Consider the following 25624-nt stretch of genomic DNA (forward strand, 5'->3'; position numbering starts at 1 on the left):
AAACGTCCAAATTTGCAAATCACAAATATCTTCACTACACGGGAATGGTTTATCATGAAAAAAATGGCAAATTGTCCGACAACATAAATACAGTGTTCAAACTTTTCTGACAGATATAATATACATTTTAAAAAGCAGATGGAGTGGTGGTGCAGTTCAGCTCCTTCATTTGGAAAACATCATAAGTCAAGTTGTTTTTATGATTCTTCCAAGAGTCAGTTAAAGGTACTGATATAAAGCCAAAAAGCAGCAGCAAGAGTTTTTACAAGTGCCAAAAGAGACAAAATAGCTTCCTTGTAGATACAGTTTGTATCTTCCACTGGGTGCATTCTTATGTGTGCTTGCCTTTGTGTGGATGATTTAATTTGGTCTGATGGGATCAGATATCCACTTTTTCTGAAAATACTTACTAAAGCCAACATTTTAGAAAATGTCTTCAAACACTTCAAACCCGTGGCTTTTTCGCCTTTTGTTTGTCTGTAAATAAGCTTTTACAAACGCCTACACCCTGGAGCACGGAGGTGAAATATTGTTCTGCAATGTAAAACTATTTTTGTGTTGTTCTCCTGAGTCAGTAAAAGAGAGAATGTCAGATTAGTTTCAAAACTTTTTTGTCCTTTGGGATATCACAAGATAATCCTAATTAAAGGGAATTCTTTGGCTCTTTTGTTTTTATGCTGTTTTAACCAAATCAACTTTATTTATATAGTGAAGTTCCTCACAAAGCAAGGCTAAAAAGACGAAGAATAAAAAGAAATATAGCAAACAATCAATATAATTTTCTAAGACTGTAAATTGCAATAAACCAATGGTTGAAACTCAAAAATTAAGGCTATAACATAGCTCCAAATTAAATGTGTTGCTACTTTTGCCAATTCTGCATTAATAAAGCTAAATGTATCCATGCTGAGCCAGCTATTAAGCACATTTGATTACAACAGAAGGAAATTAGTAACATGCACACATGAAAAAGAGAGGATGTTCTTTTCTTTTCATTGTGGCAGATAAATAGGAAACCAAGAGAAATTCAATGTGTAGTGTTTGTATGTATGATTGTTGGTGTACTTCTTTCAGCCTTTGTTTGGCCATTATAGGTAATGAACAGAGATATTGATTGTAATTTAAGTGTATGTTGCACTGCTTGGAGAAAGAAAAGAGAAAGAAAAGAGAAAGAAAAGAGAAAGACGGGAAAGTGCTTCAAGTACGTGACAGGATGTCCTCAGTACATGCATCTACTTTGAATAGCCCAATTAAATCACTTGTTAGCCGTTTAATTTGACTGTATCTTTGATTTATAAATGTTCCTCCATCTGTCTGTTGTTTGATATTTTTTCTGACCGCACAGGGCCTTTCACCTCCTGTATTTATTCCATTCACTGCAGCTGGTAGATACAAATATTTTATGGTGCTGTCTGTAGTTCGACAACTTGCTATGGTTCACATTGTTTGTGTAGTTAGATAAAAGTAAGCTGTTAGACAAAATTGAGGCTGAATATTTTACTCCATGCAGTAAATCTTGCTGTTTAATCGGACAGAATAAGTTGGAGACCATGAAACATCTAATCAGTCATTTCAGTCTCTCTCGCTTGCTCTTTCCCAACAACCACTGCTACACCGGCTTCTAATTAAATGGTTGAATTAGTCCAACATCATCATCTTGAGATAAGCTATTCGATTCTCTCATTTTTTTTTATTGGAATTGGAGAGAAAACAGTGTTAGTTGTATAAACAGTCTGATGCTACTGTAATGTGTTGATTTTCTGAAGAAATAAAGAAAATGCATAGGCAGCATGTTAAACATATCAACCCAATATCAGTCCAGGTAGAAGGTAATCTTCTGGGTAGATTGCCATTCAAATTCCTTTGGAAGCAAACTCTAATTACCAGGACACTTGCATTTAGCAAATATGATTCTGTAAAAAATTGGCAATTATATTTACATATGAAATATAGCTTCTGCAAGGAGCCCGGTGTCTTATTGCCCATACAACATCTGCATAGTGGGAATTTCAATCAGGTGAGACCAGTTTAACATATTAAGGATTGTTCGTGAAAGAGTTTGCTGCAGAATCTTTTAGCTATAATGCTCAATCAAGGGGATGAACCCCGTAATTAGTCAGCAACTTAACCCCGCAACCTGGTGATCATTACACTGAATCTAGTTGGAGTCATGGTACTGCAGTTAGTGGTGGTTGGGGAAAGTGTTGGCATCGCTATCAGAGGCAGCACACTACAGGTGCAGCTAATTTGGTTGATAAAGAGAGCACTGATTAGTTATGTACTCCAATGTGCATAAAAGATGGGGGTGGCAGTTTTAGGCATATTGATTGGATGGAGCAAACCACAAGGGAGTTAAACCTTGATTCTAAATAGAGGGAAAATTCTGTATATGAGCTAAAACATATGGCTTAGGGGGTGTAATGAGGAGACTGTTGGTAGCAATGTGAACTGCTTTCTAACACAGTGTCTTTTCTTATACTGGTGTGGGCATCAGAGTCACATGTTTTCAAATCCTACATATACAGTAGTGCCATATATTAATTAAGATAATGATAAACAGACATTCCCATCTGACTGTTTTCTCTATGGACTGTTTCTCAACTGGTGTTTTAGAAATTATACTTGTCAAGGAACTGCATGTACTGTATCACTATTACAAAATAAATTATGCATACAGGATAATGGAAGATTTGTTTGTTGACCCCTCGTAGGAAGTGTATTTGTCTGAATTTGTCAGATATTATGACACATCACATTTGCATACAAATGTTATTCATAAAGACAAAAGCTAGTAATTTAATTGTTTAATAGTCAAGTGTTTTGAACATGCATATTTCCTGACTTAATACCACAAGTGTTTCGTAAGTGTGTAATCTGTTGCATCATATTGGTATCACAACAGGACACGTTTGTCATTTCAGAAACTGACATACTCCCTGCAGTATGTCAGTTTTGACTCGTACTGTAATGTTTCCCATACATAGGCTCTACAAAGATAGTTTGCCCAGGTAGATAAAATCTGAATCTGAATTGTGTGCTGCAGTAACTGTTTGTATGATATTTTACAAATATAGTAGCTTAGTTCTCTACAGTCTCTTTAAAAGATATTATCAAAGAAAAAAAAGGGTTTTAATTAAAAATGGTTTTCTGTTTTTCCATCACAGTCCTCTATGAAATCTGATAAACTAACCTGCTGATATGACTCTGACTGCAGGTCTTTCCAGGACCTGTCCAAGCAGGCGGATCTCATGTATGGAACAGTCAGGGACTCAGCTGTGTATGAGTATTTCCAGGCCAAAGGCACCAATCCTCTGGAACAGGACAGTACATACGCTGAGCTCTGGAAGACCATCAACAAAAACAATGGCTTTGAGCACTCCGTCTCCAGCCCATCAGAGGGTATCAAGAAGGTGAGCATTTATTTTAGACTTCACAACCAATATGTATGTCTGAACACTTTTAACTCATGTTACATGTTGTTGGACTTTTGTAGGTTTCTTTTCTATATACTGTTCACTGGGAAACAATCTTCTTAGAGTAATAATCACAGAGATGTCTGTTAAGTCGCTATTTATCACCAAATGAGGTAACACAATGGTGATTAAGCCTATGGCCCACTGATGAAAGCTGTTGCAGTATTGCAAACTAGGTGTCAGTGGCATAATTCCCAGGAACAATCATAAGCGGTGCACAATTATTGGCACATTGTCCAGCAGTGGTTGGTCCTCCAGAGACGGTAGGTGGAGCGAACACAATAGAGTCACTCTTCAACTCACTTGTGTGTGAAGCGGCATACTGTTTTTTTTCCCGGTCTCAGTTTCGTGTTGCATCCAAAGTGCAAACTGCCAACTGGCAGATCTCTGAGATTATTATTTTTAAAAGAACATTTACACTTCATTTAGTGTAAATGAAGTGTTAATTGTATAACAAGTAATTTCAGTTCAGTTTCAGTTTGTTAGGTGTTCATAACAAACTTAATTTAATGCAATCAACAGCTTAGCCCGAATATTTTGTTTACCTCAAATATGTTAATGCAGTAGACAAAATATTAGGAACACTTTTCAACACAATGCATTCCAGTGTAGCACCAACTACAAATTATATAGTAAATATAAAGTAGAATTATCATCTTTATAACAATGCCAACAAAAACTAAAAATGTATAAGCTTCATATAAGTAAACTTTATGGCAGAGCTGTTGTATTGGATTGCATTAGATTGTACAGATGTTCCTTATAAAGTGCTTGGTAAGTGTACTGTAACTACATTTTTGCAAGAAAGGAGCAGGTAATCAACAGATTGTCTTGATTTACAGAAACTGTAAGCCCTGATAAATAAATTGTATTAGAATTTGAATTATACTATGAATGAATGATTACTATGAAACATATGCTCAGTCTTGATGATAATTAACTGTAGCGTTTTGCCGTGACAAAAACCAGATAAGAACAAACTGAAAGTGAAATAATTACCATCCCTGATTCACAGGAGTAAGAGAGCAAAGTGATACTTTGAATCTATTGAATTGTCGTTTTTTGAAATCAAACTAACTAACAAGGCTACTGAATTTAAATTTCACACAATCTTTCCTCTGTCTCCTCTCCTCTATCTTCTTTTGACCAATAAAGCACAAACACACAACTTCTCCCACACTTACACATACAAACTGCAGATTGAGGAACAATCCATAATTAAACAAATTACAGTGAAGTCTAGACATAAACACTTTTCATTAAACTGCTTTATTATTGGTGTAATCAAGTACAGTTACATACATCAATTGGCAAACATCTCTCAGTTTTTAATCCAACTCCAAACATATTTGATGAGAAGCCATTTTAATTACTGAATTACTACAAAGCTCCTCATAGCTCACAAACCACAAACTACTGCATGTACCTCATTCTGATTTCACTTTATAAAGTAGTTTGATGAGAATGTGATCTCTTGATTTATTAAAAGGTGAGGGAGCGTTGTGTTGTCCTAACGAGATGTGAGGTGAAAATGTTGTGCAGCTGTATTTGTTGACAGCACAGTCTTCTTTGGAATATGTAAGATGTATAAACACCACAGGGAAGAAAGCCAGAGCAGTGTGGTTATATACACAAAAAAATGTAAATCCAAAAGGATTTCAGACAGATTTTCATTTGTGGTTCTACATATTCTCCGTTATGCGCTTGAGGCTACAGCACATGATCATGTCTTATAAAAGAGTAATGCAATGCTAGAAAAAATAGGGATGCAACTATTTGCATCATCTTTGTAAAGAAATTGGGTGTTGTGCATGCTATACAACATTTAGTATAATGAGGGGGGCAAAATTCGTATGCTAATTTATGTGCAAATATGTTTTCGCATACTGACTGAGATCTATTGTTTGTTCCACTCAATGCTATTTCCACTGCAAAATAATCTTTCTGTGTACCATGTGCCCTTTATTACAGGGGTCCCAGTAAAATGCAAAGATAAATGAAGTCACACAGTCAGGTTTTTATAATTCTCTCCAAATGTGATAAATCAAAGCCTGAGGTAAATGTTATTTGGATTCAAACATAATGTTGGGCACATAAAAGGGAAAATGATGATAAATAGGCAGGTTTAACCATGAAAATCTAAGTAAATAGTAATAGGATTTGTATATGACAATACAGACAATGCATTTTTCACTTTACTTAAAAGCTACAGTCCTTCAGTCACAGTCTGCATCTATAAAGGTTCAGTGTGAAATCTAGCTGTTATGCTGCAGATTGCAATAAACTGAATATCTCTCCCCTCCCCTTCCAAGTATGTAGGAGAACTTATCGTGGTCGTGAAACTTAAGTGTAAGTGTTTGGTTTGTCCATTCCGGGATGCTGTAAAAACATGACAGTGCTATGGTGGGCACTGTGAAAGGGTTCAAACTCAAACCCTAACTCTAATTTCCAGGTGATTACACTGCCAGGATTCATCGGGCTCAAACTGTGAAAGGGTGGTTCAGGGAGCATTAGACATCATTTTCACACATGGATTGTCCACCACAGAGTCCAGACCTTCACCCCATTGAGAATCTTTGGGATGTGCTGGAGAAGGCTTTACGCAGTTTTCGACTCTCCCATCATCAATACAAGATCTTGGTGAAAAATTAATACAACACTGGGCGGAAATAAGTCTTGTGACATTGCAGAAGTTTATTGAAACAGTGCCACAGTGAATGCGCGCCGTAATCAAAGCTAAAGGCGGTCCAACGAAATATTAGAGTGTATGACCTTTTTTTTTTGGTGGTGACTTTTTTTTGGCCAGGTAGTGTATATTCATTAAACATAATTATGAATATTACATTCTGTTTCTGCCAAGTCTGTTACACTAGATGCCCCTTAACTCTACACAGTGCACCTTTGAGAGGATTATTTTGGATAGTTTGAACTTGTATATAACTGTATAGCAGAAGAGTTTTTTGCCTGTCTGTACAATCTTGAACTGATCTTTGTCAAAGAGCTAAGTGAGCAAAGACCAAAGTTAGTGACACTGTGCTTTAAACACATCTTCACCTAATTCTCCTTTGTGTGTTTGTGTGTCTTGGGATTTTTTGTTAAAATATTTAGACAAAGCGAGAGTCGTATGCCTTTCTGTGGGACATGGCAGTGGTGGAATACGCCGCTCTGACAGATGACGACTGCACTCTGACTGTAGCCGGAAACGGCATGAGCACCAGAGGCTATGGCATGGCCCTGCAGCACGGCAGTCCATACAGAGACCTCTTCTCTCAGAAGTATGTATTTTGTATAGAGTTTAATATTAATTGTGAAAAAAACAATGATAGCATCTTATATCCCCTTTATTTAATCATTGCAAAACATGAGGTGTAAATACAACAGGTTTGTGTGCTGGACTGTGTCTTGGCTTACAGCAGTGATTGCCTGGAGGTTGGAATGAATATGTGTATCTCCCAAAAGAAGTTGAACTATTTCTTTAAACAACAATAATAATAATAATTTTAAATTTGTTGGATTAGGCAAGCATGCATGCATGAATTGATGTCAAGACCACACGAAAAGCACAGTTATAATGTCTTTATGCAGCTTTAACATTTTTCATTCATTTCTCTTGAGCATGAAGATTGAAAGCAAAAATGTCATATTTTCAGTCTATTTTATTTTCCTGTTTGTGTGTTTGGTTCATCTCTTTTTTTCTCCAGATACAATGTGTTGCTCCAATGTAGTCTCACAAGATTGATAGAAGTGAATTTCAAATCAGACCTGCAAAGTATGTCCTCCATGTAACATAAATTCAGCAGAGGCATCATCTCAAATGGGAGAATTGATCACCTGTAAACTACACACAGCGCCTTGTTGAAAGATCTTAAATACATCACTTGTAGGAAAGGAAATAGTGAACGTTTTAGGGTGTCTGGAGTTTTGATGTTTCATGAATATAAATGTGTACAAATGACTTTATGTCAAAAGCCTAGGCAGCTTTGTGTACACATGTCTGAGTGTGACTTTTTGCTCTGAATCAATGTGCAAGCTGATGCACAAACACATGTGTGCCAGTCACTGCTGAAGAGGTTAAATAATTACTGTGCAGAGCTTTAACCACCCCAATGGGACAGATTCAGAGTCTCGCCTGTTTGTACTAGGCTGTCATCATTCTCCTCCACAACATCCATTCATTCCTCCTGGTTCTCTGAGAACTAACTAATGGGCTGACTGTAGTATCACCTTTGTTTCCACATATATGTAATTAGATATGAAACTAATCTTGATGTTGTGACTGTTTTTCTTGGTATTGTTTACACAGAGCTGGTGTTTTAGCTTTTGTTGGCATTTAGAAATTGTTTCAGCAATCTATCAATATCATCTCTACATTTACATCAACTGTGGGTCTTTAAAGTACTAAGAATCAATGCTAATACAGTACCTGAACATTAACATTATTTTTTCCCCTTTTTCATTAATTTTATTGCATGCATGACTACACAGTATTATAATGTAATTACACTCATTCTGAGTTGTCTTTTATTGATTTTCTCATTTTCCTTCATTGTTATCAATTGAAATTTAATTTCTGTCATTTGATTAGCTGGCGTTTAACATAATGACTAAATGCTATTGAAGCATGTTTCCTGTGGCGCTGTTGCATGAAACTATGCACCTACTGTGTTTGACAGAACTACTTAATCTTTCTACTTAGGATATTAGAGCTTCAGGAAAAAGGCGACCTCGACATCTTGAAGCAGAAATGGTGGCCGAAGAAAGGCCGCTGTGACCTGCAGAGCCACGCAGATGCCCAGCCAGAGGGAAGGGCGTTGCGTCTCCACAGTTTTGCGGGCGTGTTCTGTATCTTGGCTGCTGGGCTGCTGCTGGCCCTCCTGGTGGCTGCACTGGAGACCTGGTGGAACAGCAACCACTGCCGGAGAGAGCAGCCCAAAGAGGTGACCACTGGCAACTCGCCGGGCCAGGGCCCAGGCCCAAGCCTGCTCACCCAGAACCGGGCCATGGTGGCCACCTCGGGTCCCCCTGCCCCACCAAGGCCCCGGTCGAGACCCAGACCCCCGGGCCCCCCGGTCCTGCCCAGAGATGCCACTGCCACACTCTACTTTATGGATCCAGCAGGCGCTGATGCCAGCCCCGATTTAGTAGAGCTGCAGTACACCCAGTTATAATAGGTGTGCCCCTGATGATAGTCCAGACATCATGTGATCAATCTACTCATTCCTTCTCATGTTGGGAGAAAGGTTGGGGTGCTTTGTTAGGGACTTCTCTAAGGCTTCTCTCTTAAACACACTCACTGTGATTCTCTCTCATAGTGACACATAAAAACCATTAATTGCCTAAGTTTTGTGTTGAACAATCAGTCAATGGTGCTTATGTGAGAGAACCACAGATTGAATAACAGAAAATATATTGTTGAATTACAAACACACTAAAATTGTACTTCTGAGTCGATAAGTGCTTCAGTTGTACAATAGCTCTCTTTAGCTAATCCATTCAAGTCTTAAGGCTGTAGAGCTCTGACTTCATCTTGCTGCTGTCGACTGGGCAGCCCCTCTGCATGAGGTGTCCAGATAACTAAGGCTTGACATGGATCCCTAAACTAAAGTGTGAGCAAAAGCAGACGCTAAAGAGCCTTGACCTGCCTGTTTGACATAACAGTCCAACAATCCAATAAGAACCACTGGACAAGGACACACATTTCAGGCCCAGTCCTGTCCTGACAAAACACAGTAAATCAAACCAATGCTGTTTTTTTGTGCATATGAGAGTTTGAGTTACTGCTGTTGAGTTCTATTTCAGACTTGTGTGTGCAGCTGCTCTCATAATAACCACATACTGCTGTCATGTGAGTTTCACAAAAGCCAAACATTCACAGTCTCAGTTATTACAACTGTTGATGTGTTTTTTAGTATAATCATGGATATAACCTTTAGCATTGTGTTTGTAGACATGTCTTAAACTGATATTTCACCCAAAATGTATCCTTAGAGCATCAAACCCTCTCTGTAGTTTTTGAAATATGGCTGTAAAAATTGCAGTTTACATGGTTACAATTAAATCCAATGTTGGCAAACAGAAAGCATCAAAACCTGCGTAATGTATGAAAATGATGCATCAACTTATTCCAGTAGGCTACATAGTCCAGACCAATAAGGTCTTATTGTATAATGAAAAAATGTTAAACATTCACTGTTTTAAGCTGTTTTTCACATTTGCTCAGTCTCAAGGTAAATTAGTTTTCTCTTAAATCAAGCACAATCTTCCCATTTCTTGGGAATGTTCATGGGCCTTTTTCACCTCTTTGATATTTTATAGACCGTATGAATATCTAAATAAATGATTAAATATGGCCAAATACACTGTTTAACAGTTATAAATTCAAGCTGACTACAGATACTGTTCTTCACATTCCAAACTTTTTACAGCCACCTTCAAGAGTGTTTTATATTCAATGGATTTGGGTGGAGTATCATTGTAATCACAGCATCACTAGCACTATGACAGCACAAATACAGAGTATGTGAGCATTATGACAGCCATCCTCCAAGCACATGAACCACTTAAAGGAATAATTTGACATTTTGGGAAATATGCTTATTCTCTTTTTTGAGAGGAATGATAACACTCTCTGGGCATCATCTATGGAGCTGGAGCATGAAGTTCTTTCTGCTTGCTTAGTCTTTATGCTAAGCTGACAATCCCGACTATAGCTTCATAGTTAAAGAAATTAAATTGCCTCTTTCTGTGTACTACAGCAGACACGTCTGCTTTTTAAACCATTTGACCTGTTGTCAATTGAGAAAAACCAAAACAAAAAGGAGATTTTTGATTTTATGTTTGTGACCCATAGTTTAACATTATTTGATCTAATACCATTCTGCCAACCCTTTACATAGCTGGAGACCTTATTTCAATACAGCAATTCAATTTAAATCTCATAAGGATAATGTGCAGATGGTCGCACTGAGCCTGATAGCATCCTGCTACAAAACACAAGAGCCACAGACTCTGAACAACAAGCTGCATCAGCTTTCCTGCTTAAATCTCTTTCTCATCTAACTTACTATCATGAATACATGTCTTGTCCTGTATCTTAGCTTCCTCAACAAGCAATAGATTCAGGTTTAGTCATTGCTATTCAAAATCCCTATTGTAGCTACCTGTACTTGTAGCTACAGCTGTTTGTCTGCTTTGTCTCGGTTCCATACAGTGTAGCACCAGTAGCCCGGGAGCTGAAAAGGAGCGTTTCTGATATTTTGTCATATACCACTATATAATATCAATGAGTACAAAACTATATTTTTAAAAACATGTTGACATTATTTTTGACTGCAAAGAGGGATGATGAAATTTCTGTTGGACCTAAACACAGATATGAGGGTGTTATCATTCTTCTCATCTAACTTTTAAAAGAGAAGCAAATATATTTGTTCCAAAATGATAAACTATTTTTTTAAGTGTTTGAGTACCAATTTATTGCAATTATATGTCAATATCCAGATTCTGATGGGACCGTTTGGTTATGTATGATGTCTATTATTTCCAGCAGGTCACTAAGAATAATGGCCCGGAAAAGGTTTCTGGTCCATTGACATATAATGACATAAGTGCTTCACCAGAAGGGAGGCGGGACACATGGACAGACAGAGAGAGAGACTGGGAGGAGGCTGAGGCTCTTGACACAGGTCAGGAGCGGCCTGACATTACTGGATGGTCATTGGCTGTGTCAGGGCGAAGGGGCGGGGCATGGGGCCGGGCAGGGGTAGATTCTAGTCGTTTCATCTATCATCTCACCTCATGGTCTCCCCTGTTTTTTGCTGTTCGTTTTGTCTTTTCTGTCTTCAGTGTGTCTCAACTTAAATGGGTGCATGATGAGAAAATAATATACTGCTGTGTGGAGGGCAGGATGCAGCCAAAAACAGGCGTGGTAACATTTGTTAAAAACCGTATGTCTGATTAATAATGTGCTTTATTTGGCTTCTCCCTCTCCTCCCCCATATTTGTGTTGCCTCATTCATGAACGAAAACAAGAACACTTTAAAAGACTTTTATAATTTCGACTATCTCAATTAACTGACAAGTTATTTTTGTCTTCATTTTAATTTTATTGTCTCACAAAGTCAGTCATTGGATTGCTTGTTAATCACTGATGCTCTTCATGCAAGAGTCACCTATTGTGGATGTGTGGACTAATCGTGTAGAAAATTTTAACACTTCTGCATGAAGAGACATCTTTGTTTACGTTCATTTCAGAAGTGGAGACATTACCTTTACAACCCCATATTTAAAATTTTGTGTTTTAAGGTAATGTCTCTTTTAATGTCGGCTGCTTGAACAATTCTAGTATATTATTCATTTTAAATGTTTGGGCTTCCTGAATGGAGCTGAAATCAGGTCTGTTATTACAGCATACTTCAAACAATTGTTGTAATCTGTCTCTCTCTGTCTTTTCACCCTCTCTCCATTCCATTCTTCCTTTAAACCTCTTAACCCTTTTTTACTGCACATTTTTTATCCTTTATCACACTTCTACTTAATTACATCCCTGCTCTTCTTTCCATTAAAATCTATTCCACTCTCTCTGGCTCTTTCTTTCTTCCTTTCTTTCTTTCTTTGTCTTCAGGACAAAGAGGTGAACCTGGAACAGGTCCACCAGCGTTTGAACAGCCTCCTGGACGAAGATTTGGCCCACAAGCAACTGCCAGGCCAGTCTATCGAGATCTCTGCCCTGGACATTGGCAGCATGCAGCCCAGCCAGTCCCTGGAGGTCTTGTCTGCAAGGGACTACCCATCCCATCGGGGGCCACCACCTCTCTCTGTGACCACCTTCCTCCAGGAGGGTCATGGGGCAGGAAGGACACTGGGCGCAGTCGGTGGCAGGACCTTGCCCCTGCCACTCAGCAGTGCCACCATGCCCTCTATCCGCTGCAAACACAGGGCACCCAACGGGGGGCTCTTCCGGCAGAGCCCAGTCAAGACACCCATGCCAATGTCCTACCAACCAGTGCCAGGAGGACCCATCCCAGAAGCCAGTGAGCCCAGCCACGGGACATCCATCTGAGCACACCAAACATTCACAGACACTCGCGCTCAAAAAGAAGAATGGAGAGCTGAGCAGTGTGAAGAGATATAAATAAAACACAAAAAAAAGGATTTTTATTCCCAGTGATGACGAGCAGGTGGGACAACATACGACAAGACTTTACTGTACATATTTGTAAGTACAAAGAGAGAGAGAAGCAACATTAAAAAGTGTATTTTGAATATTCTCAACAGTTGAGTTTAAAAAACATAAAAGTATTAAAAAAATGACTGTTTGAATGGCTTTGTAAATTTTGTTCTAAATGAATAAAGGTGACAATTCTTTGTGGTTGTTTTCTAAGTGCCAAGTTCAAAGATGTTTTCTTTCAGATCAACATTAACTGAATGTACTGTGAGAATTCATGATAAAAAAGACATTTCACACTTCAAAGACATTGGAAGAATTGATTTGTTTCATATGAAAAAAATAAAAAGTATAATACAAAAACATGGAGATGTGTGCTTGAAAACATTTAGACTATCAGTGTTATGCCGTCAGTGTGTATCTGTGACTCTGGGATCACTGATAAAATAGTGTTTGAGACCACGGGAGGAAAGTGAGTGCTCATGGTTAAAAATCTTTGGGTGCATGGGGGCAAGAGAAAATTGCATTTTTATTTGTAAAAAAAAAAAGAGCTTCATATAAATGGCTACCATTGTGAAAAGACTTCCTCCTTACCAGTTCAAGCCAGCGACTGGGATTGGGAAAAGGGAAATAATGTCCTGAAAAACATATTGCCCATTTTACCCATGGTCAATCCACTGATGCCGAGTTATGCCCATAAAGACCTCACTTGTGGTCCACCCGGGCTCAACTAACAGCACGTACTCAATAAAGAGAAACAACAAGTGGTCCATCTGGGGATTCAAAAAATGTGCTCACACTGAGCCCATTTCACCCACTGTAACACCACCAGTAACCCAAGCAGACACACACACAGGGCCTATATGAACAAACTGGACCCTCATGCAAGTCCCAGCATGTGGGAACCACATGGACATGTAGTTTGGATCGAAAACATTAGTAAGACTTAGCTGGCAAGGGGGCAAAGATGGTCAGTGTCATGGTGTGCATTTGTGGGTGTATGCAGAAAAAAAATCTGTTTTTCCTGCCGATATTTGGCGTTATCACTGGGTAAACCAAACTTATCAAATGACCTATATTGAAAGTGTCTGACCAAGCAAAATGTAATCTATCAGCAGTTTTCAGTAGCCTAAATCTAAATAGCCTGAAGCTAAATAGTTTAAATGAGAACAGCAACTATAACCAACTGCATCAATCACAGAGTAGCCTTAACTCCAGTTTAGAGGTTAAGAATCATATACTAGTCATAACTGTAATTAGTCCAAACAAATAATAAACCAGCAGGAGAAAATGTCACACATGTAAAATAAAAAGTCATCATAACATATAGTTGTGCTTTTTTAAAAAAAAAAATACTTTCTTAGCATTTTGGCCAAAATCTAACTGCAGATGTAGCTATGTGTTTCAAGACTTAACTAGTAGTGGGCCTCGGGCACCCCATAGTTATCCACTTATGTTAACATAATGCGCAATAGTGATGAATAAAATGTGCATTTTAAAAATATATAGCTATTTTGATCACTGATTAATCATTAAAATCTTGTTGCAAGCAAAAATATTATTCCAGCTTCTCAATGCTGAGGATTTTCTATTTTCTAAGTATTCTGTGACGTCTAGCCCCAGTTAGCATAACTGGCTTACCCTTATAAAGTTTTGGAGAGAGTTTTATAGCACAAATTAACAAAAAACTGGAAAAGAATCCACGGAACAGAACCAGAACCAGAACCAAACTCAAGCAAACAGTATTAATGTCCTCAGTGCAGGGTTGGGGTTCAGAAAATTCGGATGCCTCAGCTTGGCTGGGCTGATCCGATTTCTTCTCTCCGTGAGTATCTGCCCTGTTCTTGAGAAGATTCTCTTGGAAGGAACAGATGTTGCCACAATACACATAATGGTATGATCCTATATCCTCACATGTGATTGGCCGCATGGCTGCCATTCTGGCCAATTAAAACAAAGTTCTGCCGTGAGCAGAGCTGGGGCTGAGCACTGCTAAGCAGCGAAAGGAAATAACTGGGAGCCAGCTCTCACTCGATGCGACTCTAATTTTACCAAAAGTAGTGTAATGTCTTTAATAAACAACACCTCCCTCCTCACCCTCCTGTTGATTTCTCTGGCATCCTGCCTCTTACACACATCAAGCTCAGTCTTGCTGTTGTGTTATAAGCAAGCAGAACTCAGTTCAAACAAACTGATCAAGAAAACTTCTGACTGGTGATCTGTTGCAGCAATCTTAACCCCCAACTTCAGCTGAACATAGCAAACCAAGCTTCTTTTTTTTAAGTCCTATTGAATAAAATGTCAAAATAGAAAAGTAAATATTTTAGCAATCCTTTGCTTGTTTTATATTTCAAATGCATGTTTTTCCACTGTCAACAAAGAGACACAACTGAAGATCCATAATCAAACATTGTGTCATTATGAAGGAATTCAACCTTTTTTCACATTTCAACAACTAGTTTGTCTTCAGGGAGTCCAGCAAGTAATAGTCACTGGATGCAGAGAGACTCCAGAGATATAAATCAATGTGAGAGCAACACAATCCAAGTCCAGAAAAACCAAGTGCTACTTAAGGTACAGCTCAATAAAAATCACTTAGAGCAAATAAGAAGACTTATCAACTATACCTCTGCATACTGTAGAAATACTTGACTTCCATAATACAAGTGTTTGAGACCCAAAGCCAGTAGATTTTTATTGTCTTCAGGGTTTTCATGTTGCAGTGTTTTTATGTTTTTTTGTTTTTTTACTATGATTTAAAAGAGAGTTTAGCATTTCTGTTAGATAATGATAAGGTAGGAGCCTAGACTTTCCATGGCACATCATCCACAAAGAGCTTCTATCTTTTCCAGTAACAACCACATCCCTGAGCCCTACAGCGGTGACATGATCTGCTGCGATCAAGATATGTCATGTATTTCATCTTGAAGAAACGAAACACGAGTAAGACATATGCTGCTGTCTGTATAGGCACACAAGTTTCTACTCTGTTGTTGACCACTAACCAATCTTTCACCTTTAAGCCACTGTTATACTTGCTTTTTACCAACACATAGATAACCACTGCAATTCCGTCATTACGGTTCACTTTCTTGCCTTTGTACTTTAGTGTATACATCAAAGATTAAAAAATGTAACTAGTAGGGAAAAGAATGAGGCCTAAATAATCCTTATCCATACCGTATTATCAAATTTATAACTTCAACTTTTGCACAACGTAAACAGAAAAAACATGGTGACTGTCGGGGAGGTTACAATAATATTGATGTTAGGATCACAGAAAGCAGCAGCGACAACATCAGCATTAGAATAAAGATACTGTATAGATGAGGGTAGTTAACAGACAAGCTCTATGAGTTTCTCTTTAAAACTTTCCGCCACTGTCGTTGTGACTGGACACTACTGCTGACCATATTTTGCAATACTGCCCTTGCTGGCCATGCACTGAATTGCATCTCACCAGACATCTAAGTTAATTTCTGAGGACAAGCACAAGCAAAGCTACCAAAGAATGCAAGACATTTAAGGTAGCCTTGACGCACATTATAACACGTAATTATATGCAAGTATACCAGTGGTTTTAGGTATATATAATACTGAAGCAGCAATGCTTGTGCTATAGGCAGGTTGTTAATCACCAGCACTTTTGCAAGAAAAAAAACTAACCAGCTGCAATTCCCCAATGTGCTACAGTCATTGCAGCCACTGACCCACACTGCTGACCTGGCTAGGATGTAGCCTAACATCTGCCTTCTCCAACACATATGGAGTCACCATCTGCTTGTTTTTACCTGAAGGCAAAGAGTTTTAATGGGAGAAAAAATTATGAAAGTTCCTTCAGGAGTCACTGCTGCAGCAACAAGGACGGGATCCCTTTGCCAGCTGGTATGGCACCTGGCCTGGTTCACATGGTGGTTGGAATGTTTGTCCAAGTTCTCAAATAATAAGTGAGGCAGCTCCACTTGACTGCACCATGCCCCTCAACTTCAGGGATGAAGTGAGGACTTTAAAATCGCTTTCCCCAAGTTTGAGTGTGCATGCTCTTCAGTTTGCTCCAGTTAGGATATCTGTCTGTGCTCATATGTGTGTGGAGATTGTTGATTTGCCCTTGTCACCTTTTCTGTCCGGCGGTCCTGCCTGCCAGTCCTAGACTTAATGCTGAGCAGAGCTGTGAAGACTCCATGGCTGTGCTCAAAGGAACCACTGACCTTGTTCTGAGAACTGAGCTGAGTCCTGTCAGGGACGTACTTCCTGTTTTTCCCTAACATAAACAGTCCACTGCCACCAGTTATTTCAAGACTCATTTTATGACATGGCCTTTTTCACCTCCACATCAGCTACAGTACATACAGAAGCTGCCTCACTTTGCATGTTTTGAAAAAGCCCACTCGCCCAGAGGAGCTACAGATAGTATTGCTTTCATCTGAAGAGATTATTGAAAATGGTCGTCATAAAAGACAAGTCCATTTTTAAACACTGCCTAATGCAGATTAAATGAATACATGCGTTACTGTAAGTAGACTATCTTAATGTATAAGTATAGATAATGTAGTGTGCATGGAGGAAAATCATAAAATGGGCACATATTACTTGTAAAACCAAAATCTCCATCAGTTTCTCACAGAGCACATTATCACAGGAACATGGACATTGTAATTATACAATTCTGCTATACATGACTCGCATGAATAGTCTGTATAATTAGCTCACGTGGGCAGTGTGAAGCAATCTGCTGTAAAATAACTTAGATTCTCCCTGCGGGGAGATCACTGACCGTCTGTCCAAACTGCCTCTGCTGCCTTATTATCCATTCATTGGACCATCATACCTTAAGCTGCAGACAGGGCTTTCGCCTTCTTGTCCAGAGGGAAGCTCTCTTATTTTTTACCCCCAAAACTTTAAATTTTGATAACATTAACTTGAAGTCTGTCCATATTTAGTACTTGGCATAACAGCAGCTTCTCGGTTTTACTTGATCCTAGAATTCACAACAAAATACTTTTATAAAGCCAGAAGCATCCTAGAGACAACATAATAATTTGAGGTTTTAAATTCACAGAATCACATGAACAGAAGATGAGGAGCTTCTATGAGGAAACCTTAAATGATTGTTCACTTAAATCCTATGAATTCTTAAGTTTTTCTGCATGTAACGTACCAAAGCACACAAACATTAAATATGATAAATATGATAAACTGTAGCCATGGGCAAAAAATATCAAAGATGCAATGTGCACAATAGATTAACTTAAAAACACATGTCAAACACATGCAGAAATACATTATTTATGGTTTTTCTATGTAGTGCTCCTCTCTTGGATACACTACTTGCTGTGTATTACACACTGTGAAGGATTCTTTAGTTTAAGGGATAAGTTTATTAATTTGATTGATGCATCCCAAAGCAATCTGTACGGCCGATAAGTGAGGAGCACTATGGGACGACAAAAATGTGTACGCACCAAAACCATGCATTTCTCCACAGGGTTAATGCATGTAAAATCAGACTGGATCCAATAAAGTGGTTGCAACACTGTATTCGATTTTGTACAAAGTTTGTCTATACAATGTGTGAGTTCCATAACTAAGGTCTGTAAAATATTTTTGTTCAATTCTCATGTCTTTATATTTTTAGCCTTGGGGCTTTTTTTTAACCACATGGTATAAATCAATATTTTTTCTTCCAATACAATTGTTTATTAATTTTTTTGTGTTAATATTTGAAGTTTCTACCATTATGGACATGGAGATAGAGAGTAAAACAAGGTGTGGTAGTATTTTTGATCATTTTCTAGGGGCCAAAATGGTATTTGTGGTAGCTAATATGAAGATATAAATGCATATGGAAATGTATGGTATGGTGATTTAGTGTACAAAGTGCCAACATCCTTCAATGTTCCCCTCATAGATAAATACACGTAGTTAAAAGCATTGTGTACTCCAGGAAAAATATGTCCATAATGAAGAATCCTCAGAAGTTTTCTATGGGCTCATCTCACTTATAGGTTATTAATAGAAGCTATTATTTACTATCTGGGCATATGGCTTTCTAATGTACACACTGTAAAATTGCACGTAAAACACATCCAACCTTTAATGTAGAAACACATTTAGATACTCCCACTGGAGCTTGAGAGGGCCATTTACCACTTATTCCTCTTCATGTTTTATACAAATATTTCACTTATTTTCAATATCCAGGAGCTTACTGGAGGTACAATTTCCATTTCAAATGCTCTATTTCAGTGAACATACTGAAAAAATGTCCATCCTTTATTTCTTGCAATTCCGGTGATGACACAGAAATTCAATAACCATGGAGATACTCAGGCAAAAAAATGTAATCCTGACATATTTTTCTACAATAGGGAAAATATCACTCAGATATGTGTCTATTTTCATATGAAGGAAATATAGAAGTACATTAGTACTTTGTACCCTTAATAATCAAACTTTTTCAATCATTTTTATGTTCCTACTAGCTACCCCATATACCATGTTGGTCCTATGAAAAAAATATGCTACCACACCTTGTTTTATTCATATCTTAAAGTCCTTTACTTGCCAAATATTGGTACAAAAATTAAAAAAATGATTTTATTTACAGAAAAAATAATGATGCAAAAATGTGGGCTTATAGTACCCTCAATATCGCTCGCACTTCTTTTTTTCAAATGTAGGGCCTTATAAATATTAAATAGCATGCAGTACAGGTGTTTAATGGTTTTACCATGCAGAACACATTTGGCTTTCAAAGTCTGATGAGGCTAGGAACAATACTTCAAGATATTAGGGCCAAAACATGGCTTCCAAGATAAGGCATTTTTTGAGGTTTTAATAATGAAATAATATCAACGGCTTAAAAAAACGTGACAACTAGATCTGAACAGAAATATTTCACAGTATAATTCATAATATAGACAAGGTTTGAACTAAATTTCAGATGGTGCTGCAACAGCCTTATCCAATCCGAGATAAAAGATCTGAGGGTGTTGTGATATGAAGGGGAGAACATAAGGTGAGAGACAGAATCTTTTAGTAAAATATTATTAACCTTATATTGATTAATTGCTTTTGTGTGATCAATTTCATAATTTAAAATATATATATATATATTTGATGGATCATTTTATGTCAGCATTTATATTAATTTTCTTTTATACCTGTCTGAGCACTATGAGCACTAATGATTATCATTTACATTTCTGATGTTTAAAAATGATGATGAGATATCGCTGCCAATGATGGTTTACAGATCCATGTGATGAATTAATCATACGGATGCTATAAATAGCCTCACAGCCATGCATAATGGTCACACGTAATGACAGCTGCTCTGGCTGTTGCAGAATCCCACCGATGCAACACAATCTGTAAAGGGATGATTCTCCTGTATTATTTGTTCCAATGCTATGGCTAAAGACTGGTGGAGCAGGTAACATGTTGATATGAAAACATTTGATTAAGTTCATATCTTCAAACATTTATGACTAATTGTGGGAGTGGAAATGAGACACATGTGCCTGGTTCCACAATGACTAGGATTTGGGAACCATGTGTACGCGTAGTTTTAGAAATCTAATTGAAGTTATATATTTCTGGCTTTGTGTGCACACAGTTTCAGTCAAGAAGTATTTAGCCAAGTTTTATCTTGCCCCTCGACTTCAGTTTCTAGCCTTAGACAGCTTCAGATTGGGGCACAGTATGAAATACAAAAACATTTTTTACAAAGACAGAGGACAAACAGTCCAGACTTTAAGCTGATTAAAGGTTCTTCATATTTCATCAATTTACCCATTGAAAAATCTTGCATTCTCCTCTCTTCTACTCCTCTTGTGATATTTAAAATTGATATTCCACCAGAAAAGGACAAAAAGTTCAACCTCTGACTGTAAAAGACACTAAATTCTGTCTGGTTTTTAAACTCCCACAGTGACTGCAATTGATCGACAGTCTAGTTTTTGGTTCTTTTGCAGTCAGGAATGTTTTATTCCAAGTAACTGTCAATAAGACTTTATCCTCTGGGGACCATAAATGTCTGTACAAAAGAGATATTGTTGATATATTTTAGTCTGAACCAACCAACAGACTTAAGGACTGAGAAAAAGTCAAAAACAAAACACAAAGTAATGATGGAATACAAAACAATACAACTCTATTGTTCACCATGGTGGGGAAAAAATACTTCAATGCTGTGCACCTTTGGGATTAAAGAGGCTCAAAACTACCGTTTTAAACAATGACAAAATGAAAACTGCACTTTATCCCTGGCATTATAATAAGACGTTGTGGCTTAAAAAATGTTGAATTTTTCATGAAGCAAAGGGGCCTCTTCTGTGAGAGTACAGGTGTTACACAATGTTATTTCATACTGGTAGAGTTGAATAAGTGCTTTACTGTTAAATTATGTATTTCTCACTCCTTACTAAACTATTTGGTGGTCCACCTACTGTAGATGTTTCTTGATATTACTACCTGAATAAAAATATCCTTAGGAGACTGTTTCTTTGCAGTAGTCTTGTGGAAAGAAAAGTGTTTTCTCCAGTGTGGTTCCTGAATGTGGGTGAATGCCTTTTTCTATTGAGGCGAATGAGTATAACTTTAGCATAATGTCTGCATTTAAAACAGCTTCCCAGCCTGGTCAGTAAGAAAAATAATCCCCCAGTGGGAGAGGAGTGAGCTGACATAAGACATAACACTGTGGTTATCTGTAGACATTGAATTATACTGTACAATCGTATCAAATCTCCTGTGTATTGTAAACACAAATGATGTAGCTAATAGTCCGTGGATCAGCCTAAATCAAGTAATGTGAAGATGAAGGCTGGTGGTTTTCAGCTTGCAGTGCAGCTGTATCCAGTATACAGTCTGCAGCAGTGGCAAATAGAGCTGAGGGGTTAAAGGGTACAGTATACTACTGTATGTTATTGCATATTTTCATTATTATTAACAAATCCACTGAAGAGACCAAAACCGAAACAATGAATGTATTCTTTTAATAATTACTGTCTATGTAGCTGCAGCACGATACAGCATGTTCCTCTGAGTCATAGACCTCCACTGCTGCCAAGAACAATTAAAGGCCCTGAAACCTTGGTTTCAAGGAATATTAGATGTATTAAATGTAATTTATGTAAATTGAGCTCCACGTCAAAGATTAATTTCTACTGCCTTGCAATGGACAATAATTTTTTTCTGATTCAGATTCTGAAAAAACTAAATAATTATGTTGCAATCAAAGTTAAAAAACATCCTTGATATTATTTATTAAGAGGTTCTCTTTCTAAAGACTAAAAGCTAATCGGTTTCATCAGGACTACAGGACGGTGTGCTTGCAGTTTGATTAGATTTCATTGACAGTTCTGTCAACATAGACTAACAACACACAATAAATGCCAACAGCTGGCCCAGCTGACGTAAACACACGACCCCGGTGAACCTAGTTAACAGGGTGATCAATCTCAGCCCTCAAGGACGCAATATAGGCTAGTTAAAGCTAATCTGAATGTTTCCATGACCAGAGCAGTAAACAAGCATGGCATGGGTTCAGACACGTGTCAGGCTGTAATTGCAACTGAAGAAAGAAAACAGACAATAGAGACATGTGACCTTTGAACTGCTCACTGATGAAGGACAGAGAATTTCTGTCTGAATGAAGAGATGACAAAGTTCAGCCAGAGCTTCGACAAAACTGCCCAGTATGATTGTTTTGAGGGGAGGTGAAAGGGATCCTCGTCCTCTTGTTGCTACATCGTCCCTAGAATGCCCAGACTGCAGCTTACACAAGTGTTAAAACATTTTCACTTGATTCACTGCAAAATGCAATGATGCGTGAAATGTTGCGTGGGACCTGTCATCATATTTTGATTGAAATGCTGCTCAACTCTGATACATATTTAATATTGTGAGAGTAGCTCCATGTCAGGCAGAGGTCAGTGGGCCTCCTCAGGGCTTTGCTAGTTTGACACGTTGCCATGTTCATTTTAAATAAAGTGATGTCTGATAAATATGCTATATCAGACACTACTTGCTCAAAGGATAAATTCATTGTTGCTTTTGTCCTTTACATTTGCTGGTAATAATTAACTAAAGATAAAGTGGACAACTTAATGTATCCATTAAGTTGTCCACTCCTATGTGAAAATGAGATCAGCTCATGATCAATTGGCAGAGGTGTCTGAATGTACTTCAGGTTTTATGTTAAGCTGTCACTTTTATGTACATTGTATTTTATGTGAGCTTATGTGACAGGTTTTTAGTTTATGTTTTATACACAGCACGTCATATTTAAGAACATCATGTTCCTTGCCAAGATGTCATCCCTATTATTGTGAGGTATTAAACCCCTGCAGTGACCATGAACTGATTACATTCAGTTCACATATGGACTATTATTACAACAGTAACTTGTTAAGTAGGCTTAGATAGCTTCTATCTATGCCAAATCTATGCCAAGATCCCAACAAGTCTTTGGAACTCCGTGCTCCATGTGTAACCACTGCAGTGACTGCTTTTATTTTAGTTTTATCCCTTACCACAGTACTTTTAAATGTCATCATCCAGACATCTGTGCTTTTGACCATTAGTAGCACTTTGGACCACTGTTTTTATGAGTGTTCCACTTGACATGTTGACAGACATTGTTTTTGACTTTGATGATTTTTGACAGGGAATTTTCAAGACTATCACATTAGATTTCTTTTTTTTTTTTAAGGAAAAATTCATTACTAAAAGACAAGTTAAATTGTTATGTTTTGCTTTGTAAGTATTACAAAAAACAATAGCCTAATTAAGTCTCTCTTTTTCTCTCCATCCCTCCCCTCCTGATGTTGACTGTGGTTCATCTGGCCATGGAATAAGCTTATGCTTAGGCTAGCAAGTAAAAATGAATGTAAACTTAAGCATATTCCATGGCCTGATCAACCCTGAAACCTGCAGTGTAATTTGAACACTTAAACACAAACTTTGTTTACAAGAAAAACTCCAGAGGGCACCTTCAAGTGAAAGTAGCTAGCTCAGCAGTTAGGACTCATGAATTTACATGCTAGAGAGAGCAAGAATAGTATGTTGGCTGTACAGTATTATGGCTGTAGGAGGCTGTGACTTCAATATGTGGAGCTATTGACACTATCTTCACATGATTCATTAATGGGAGTATGAACTGTAGGAAAATCACTTGTTCAAACTATGGTTAATTATATGTTTAGTTAACTGTTGAAACAGCATTCCTGATGACATCCTATTAGTATTCCTGTTGCATTTGGCAAGCCTATCACAACAAAAGTGGCAAGTGGCAGGTCAGCACTGTGGGGGACTCTGATACCTCGCCGTCTCTACATGATGCCACCATCAGTGACCTGTGCATGGTTTATAATGGGATTAATTAGGATGAGCTAATGACTTTGTTGTGAAGCCAAAACAATGCCCTCAGTGCTCAGTTGGGTCAATTAGCAATGACCTATGATCACCTCAAAAGATACTGCCTTTAATAACAGGAGGTCTCTTGCTTCTGTGGGATTGTCTGTTATTTTGGCAGCCATGGTCTGAATTGCTCAATATTTTATTTCTTTTTGTACCAACTCTGTTGTTTTTCAGATCAAGACCCTATTTATTGTTATTTCTCAGCACTCACATACATTAAAACTAAATTAAACCTCAGCATTTGACCCATCTCATACAGTAGAAGTAGTGGGTAGCCATAAGGCAGCAGTGGTCAAGGCACCGACTGGAGTTGAACCCTAAATAACATGTATTTGATGGTGTTCATGTCTTTCAGCTTGGATGGATTACAACATTGTACTATATCCATCCCTAATAATATCCTCATTAAATCATTTATGCCACATATGTTTTTCCAGACAACATCAGAGGAAGAGCTCTCGAGCTAGGCTTCATAGCATGCACCTTATTCCACACTTAGGTCAAATGAATGTGGCACATCCATTTTTCTCCCTTCATGTTGCTGGAGAAGATATTAATATTTATTATGAGGCCCAAAATATGTGAAGATGCAGGGCCCCTACCTGAGCAGAGTAGTATTAGCTGTGTGATAAACAACTCCTCACTATTTGATAAATAATCCAGGAGAAACACAGCATCCCGACAGAGCTATGAAACTTTTATGCCCTGTGCCGCAGAGGCTCTTTCTCTTGCCGAATACCAGACATGACTTGGGGAGCCGGCAGAATCCCAATATTTCTCTATATCTTTCCATCTGTTTTCTCCCTCCCCATTTCTGTCTCTTCAAATATGCCTAAAATGCCTCGCTCTGTCTCTGGCTAGTTTGGTGTTCAGAGATATTTCTCTCCCTATGCTTGGAAAAAATCTTCTCCTCTGCTTGCCAACAGGTTATTGTACACTCAAAAAAACAGAGAGGCAATGAAGATTTATAAAGGATATTTCAAGTGTGGAGGAAACAAAATTAACTGTACCAGTTTTGGAGGACATTTAATATGTATGTGAGTCAGACTGTTTCAAACTTATTTTGGGATGTTTTGGAGTGGCAGCTTGTGTGACCATCTGGTCAAAAAAAAAAAGAAAAAAAGACAGACCTCAACGATTTATTTCTTCGCCTTCTTCCATACACTTACTGCACTGTAACAATCCATAAATCTTATTATTCTGCACTTGTCATGCTGAGCCAGCTGTTAAAGTATTTAAGCTACTTTTAGCCTATTTGACCAAACCACTGCAATGTCTGAACAGCACATTTCTTTTGCTGAAGACTAGTATACTTGAAAATAATAATTCAAGCTGTTTGGATGCAAATACACTGTTGTGGTCAGTGCATTTGCATCCAAACTGTATGCGGTAGTGTGCAATCTTGCTCTCCTTGACTTTGAAGGTTTGGAGGGAGTGATTTTTAATCACTTGACTACAATGAGGAGTTATTCTGGTGTATACTTCAAAGCTAAAGTATGTCACTTTTTCACTCTACAATTCTACAGTGGGCACAGATTGCAATGGCTAGATAATAATAACCAGA

General features: G+C 37.9%; 1 protein-coding gene across 2 annotated transcripts in view; it reads left to right on the top strand.

Annotated features, from left to right (window-relative positions):
- Window positions 1–12534, top strand: part of grid1a (glutamate receptor, ionotropic, delta 1a) — a 236733-nt gene extending 224199 nt beyond the window's left edge. For both annotated transcript variants that reach the window (XM_053332793.1, XM_053332794.1), the window contains 4 exons: window positions 3215–3410; window positions 6582–6748; window positions 8170–8410; window positions 12097–12534. In XM_053332793.1, the coding sequence (XP_053188768.1) occupies window positions 3215–3410; window positions 6582–6748; window positions 8170–8410; window positions 12097–12534 (1042 nt within the window). The remainder of the gene's footprint in view (window positions 1–3214; window positions 3411–6581; window positions 6749–8169; window positions 8411–12096) is intronic.
- The last annotated feature ends 13090 nt before the right edge of the window (window positions 12535–25624 follow it).

This window comes from Scomber japonicus, chromosome 14 (genome assembly GCF_027409825.1).
Source record: "Scomber japonicus isolate fScoJap1 chromosome 14, fScoJap1.pri, whole genome shotgun sequence".
Classification (NCBI taxonomy): Eukaryota; Metazoa; Chordata; class Actinopteri; order Scombriformes; family Scombridae; genus Scomber; species Scomber japonicus.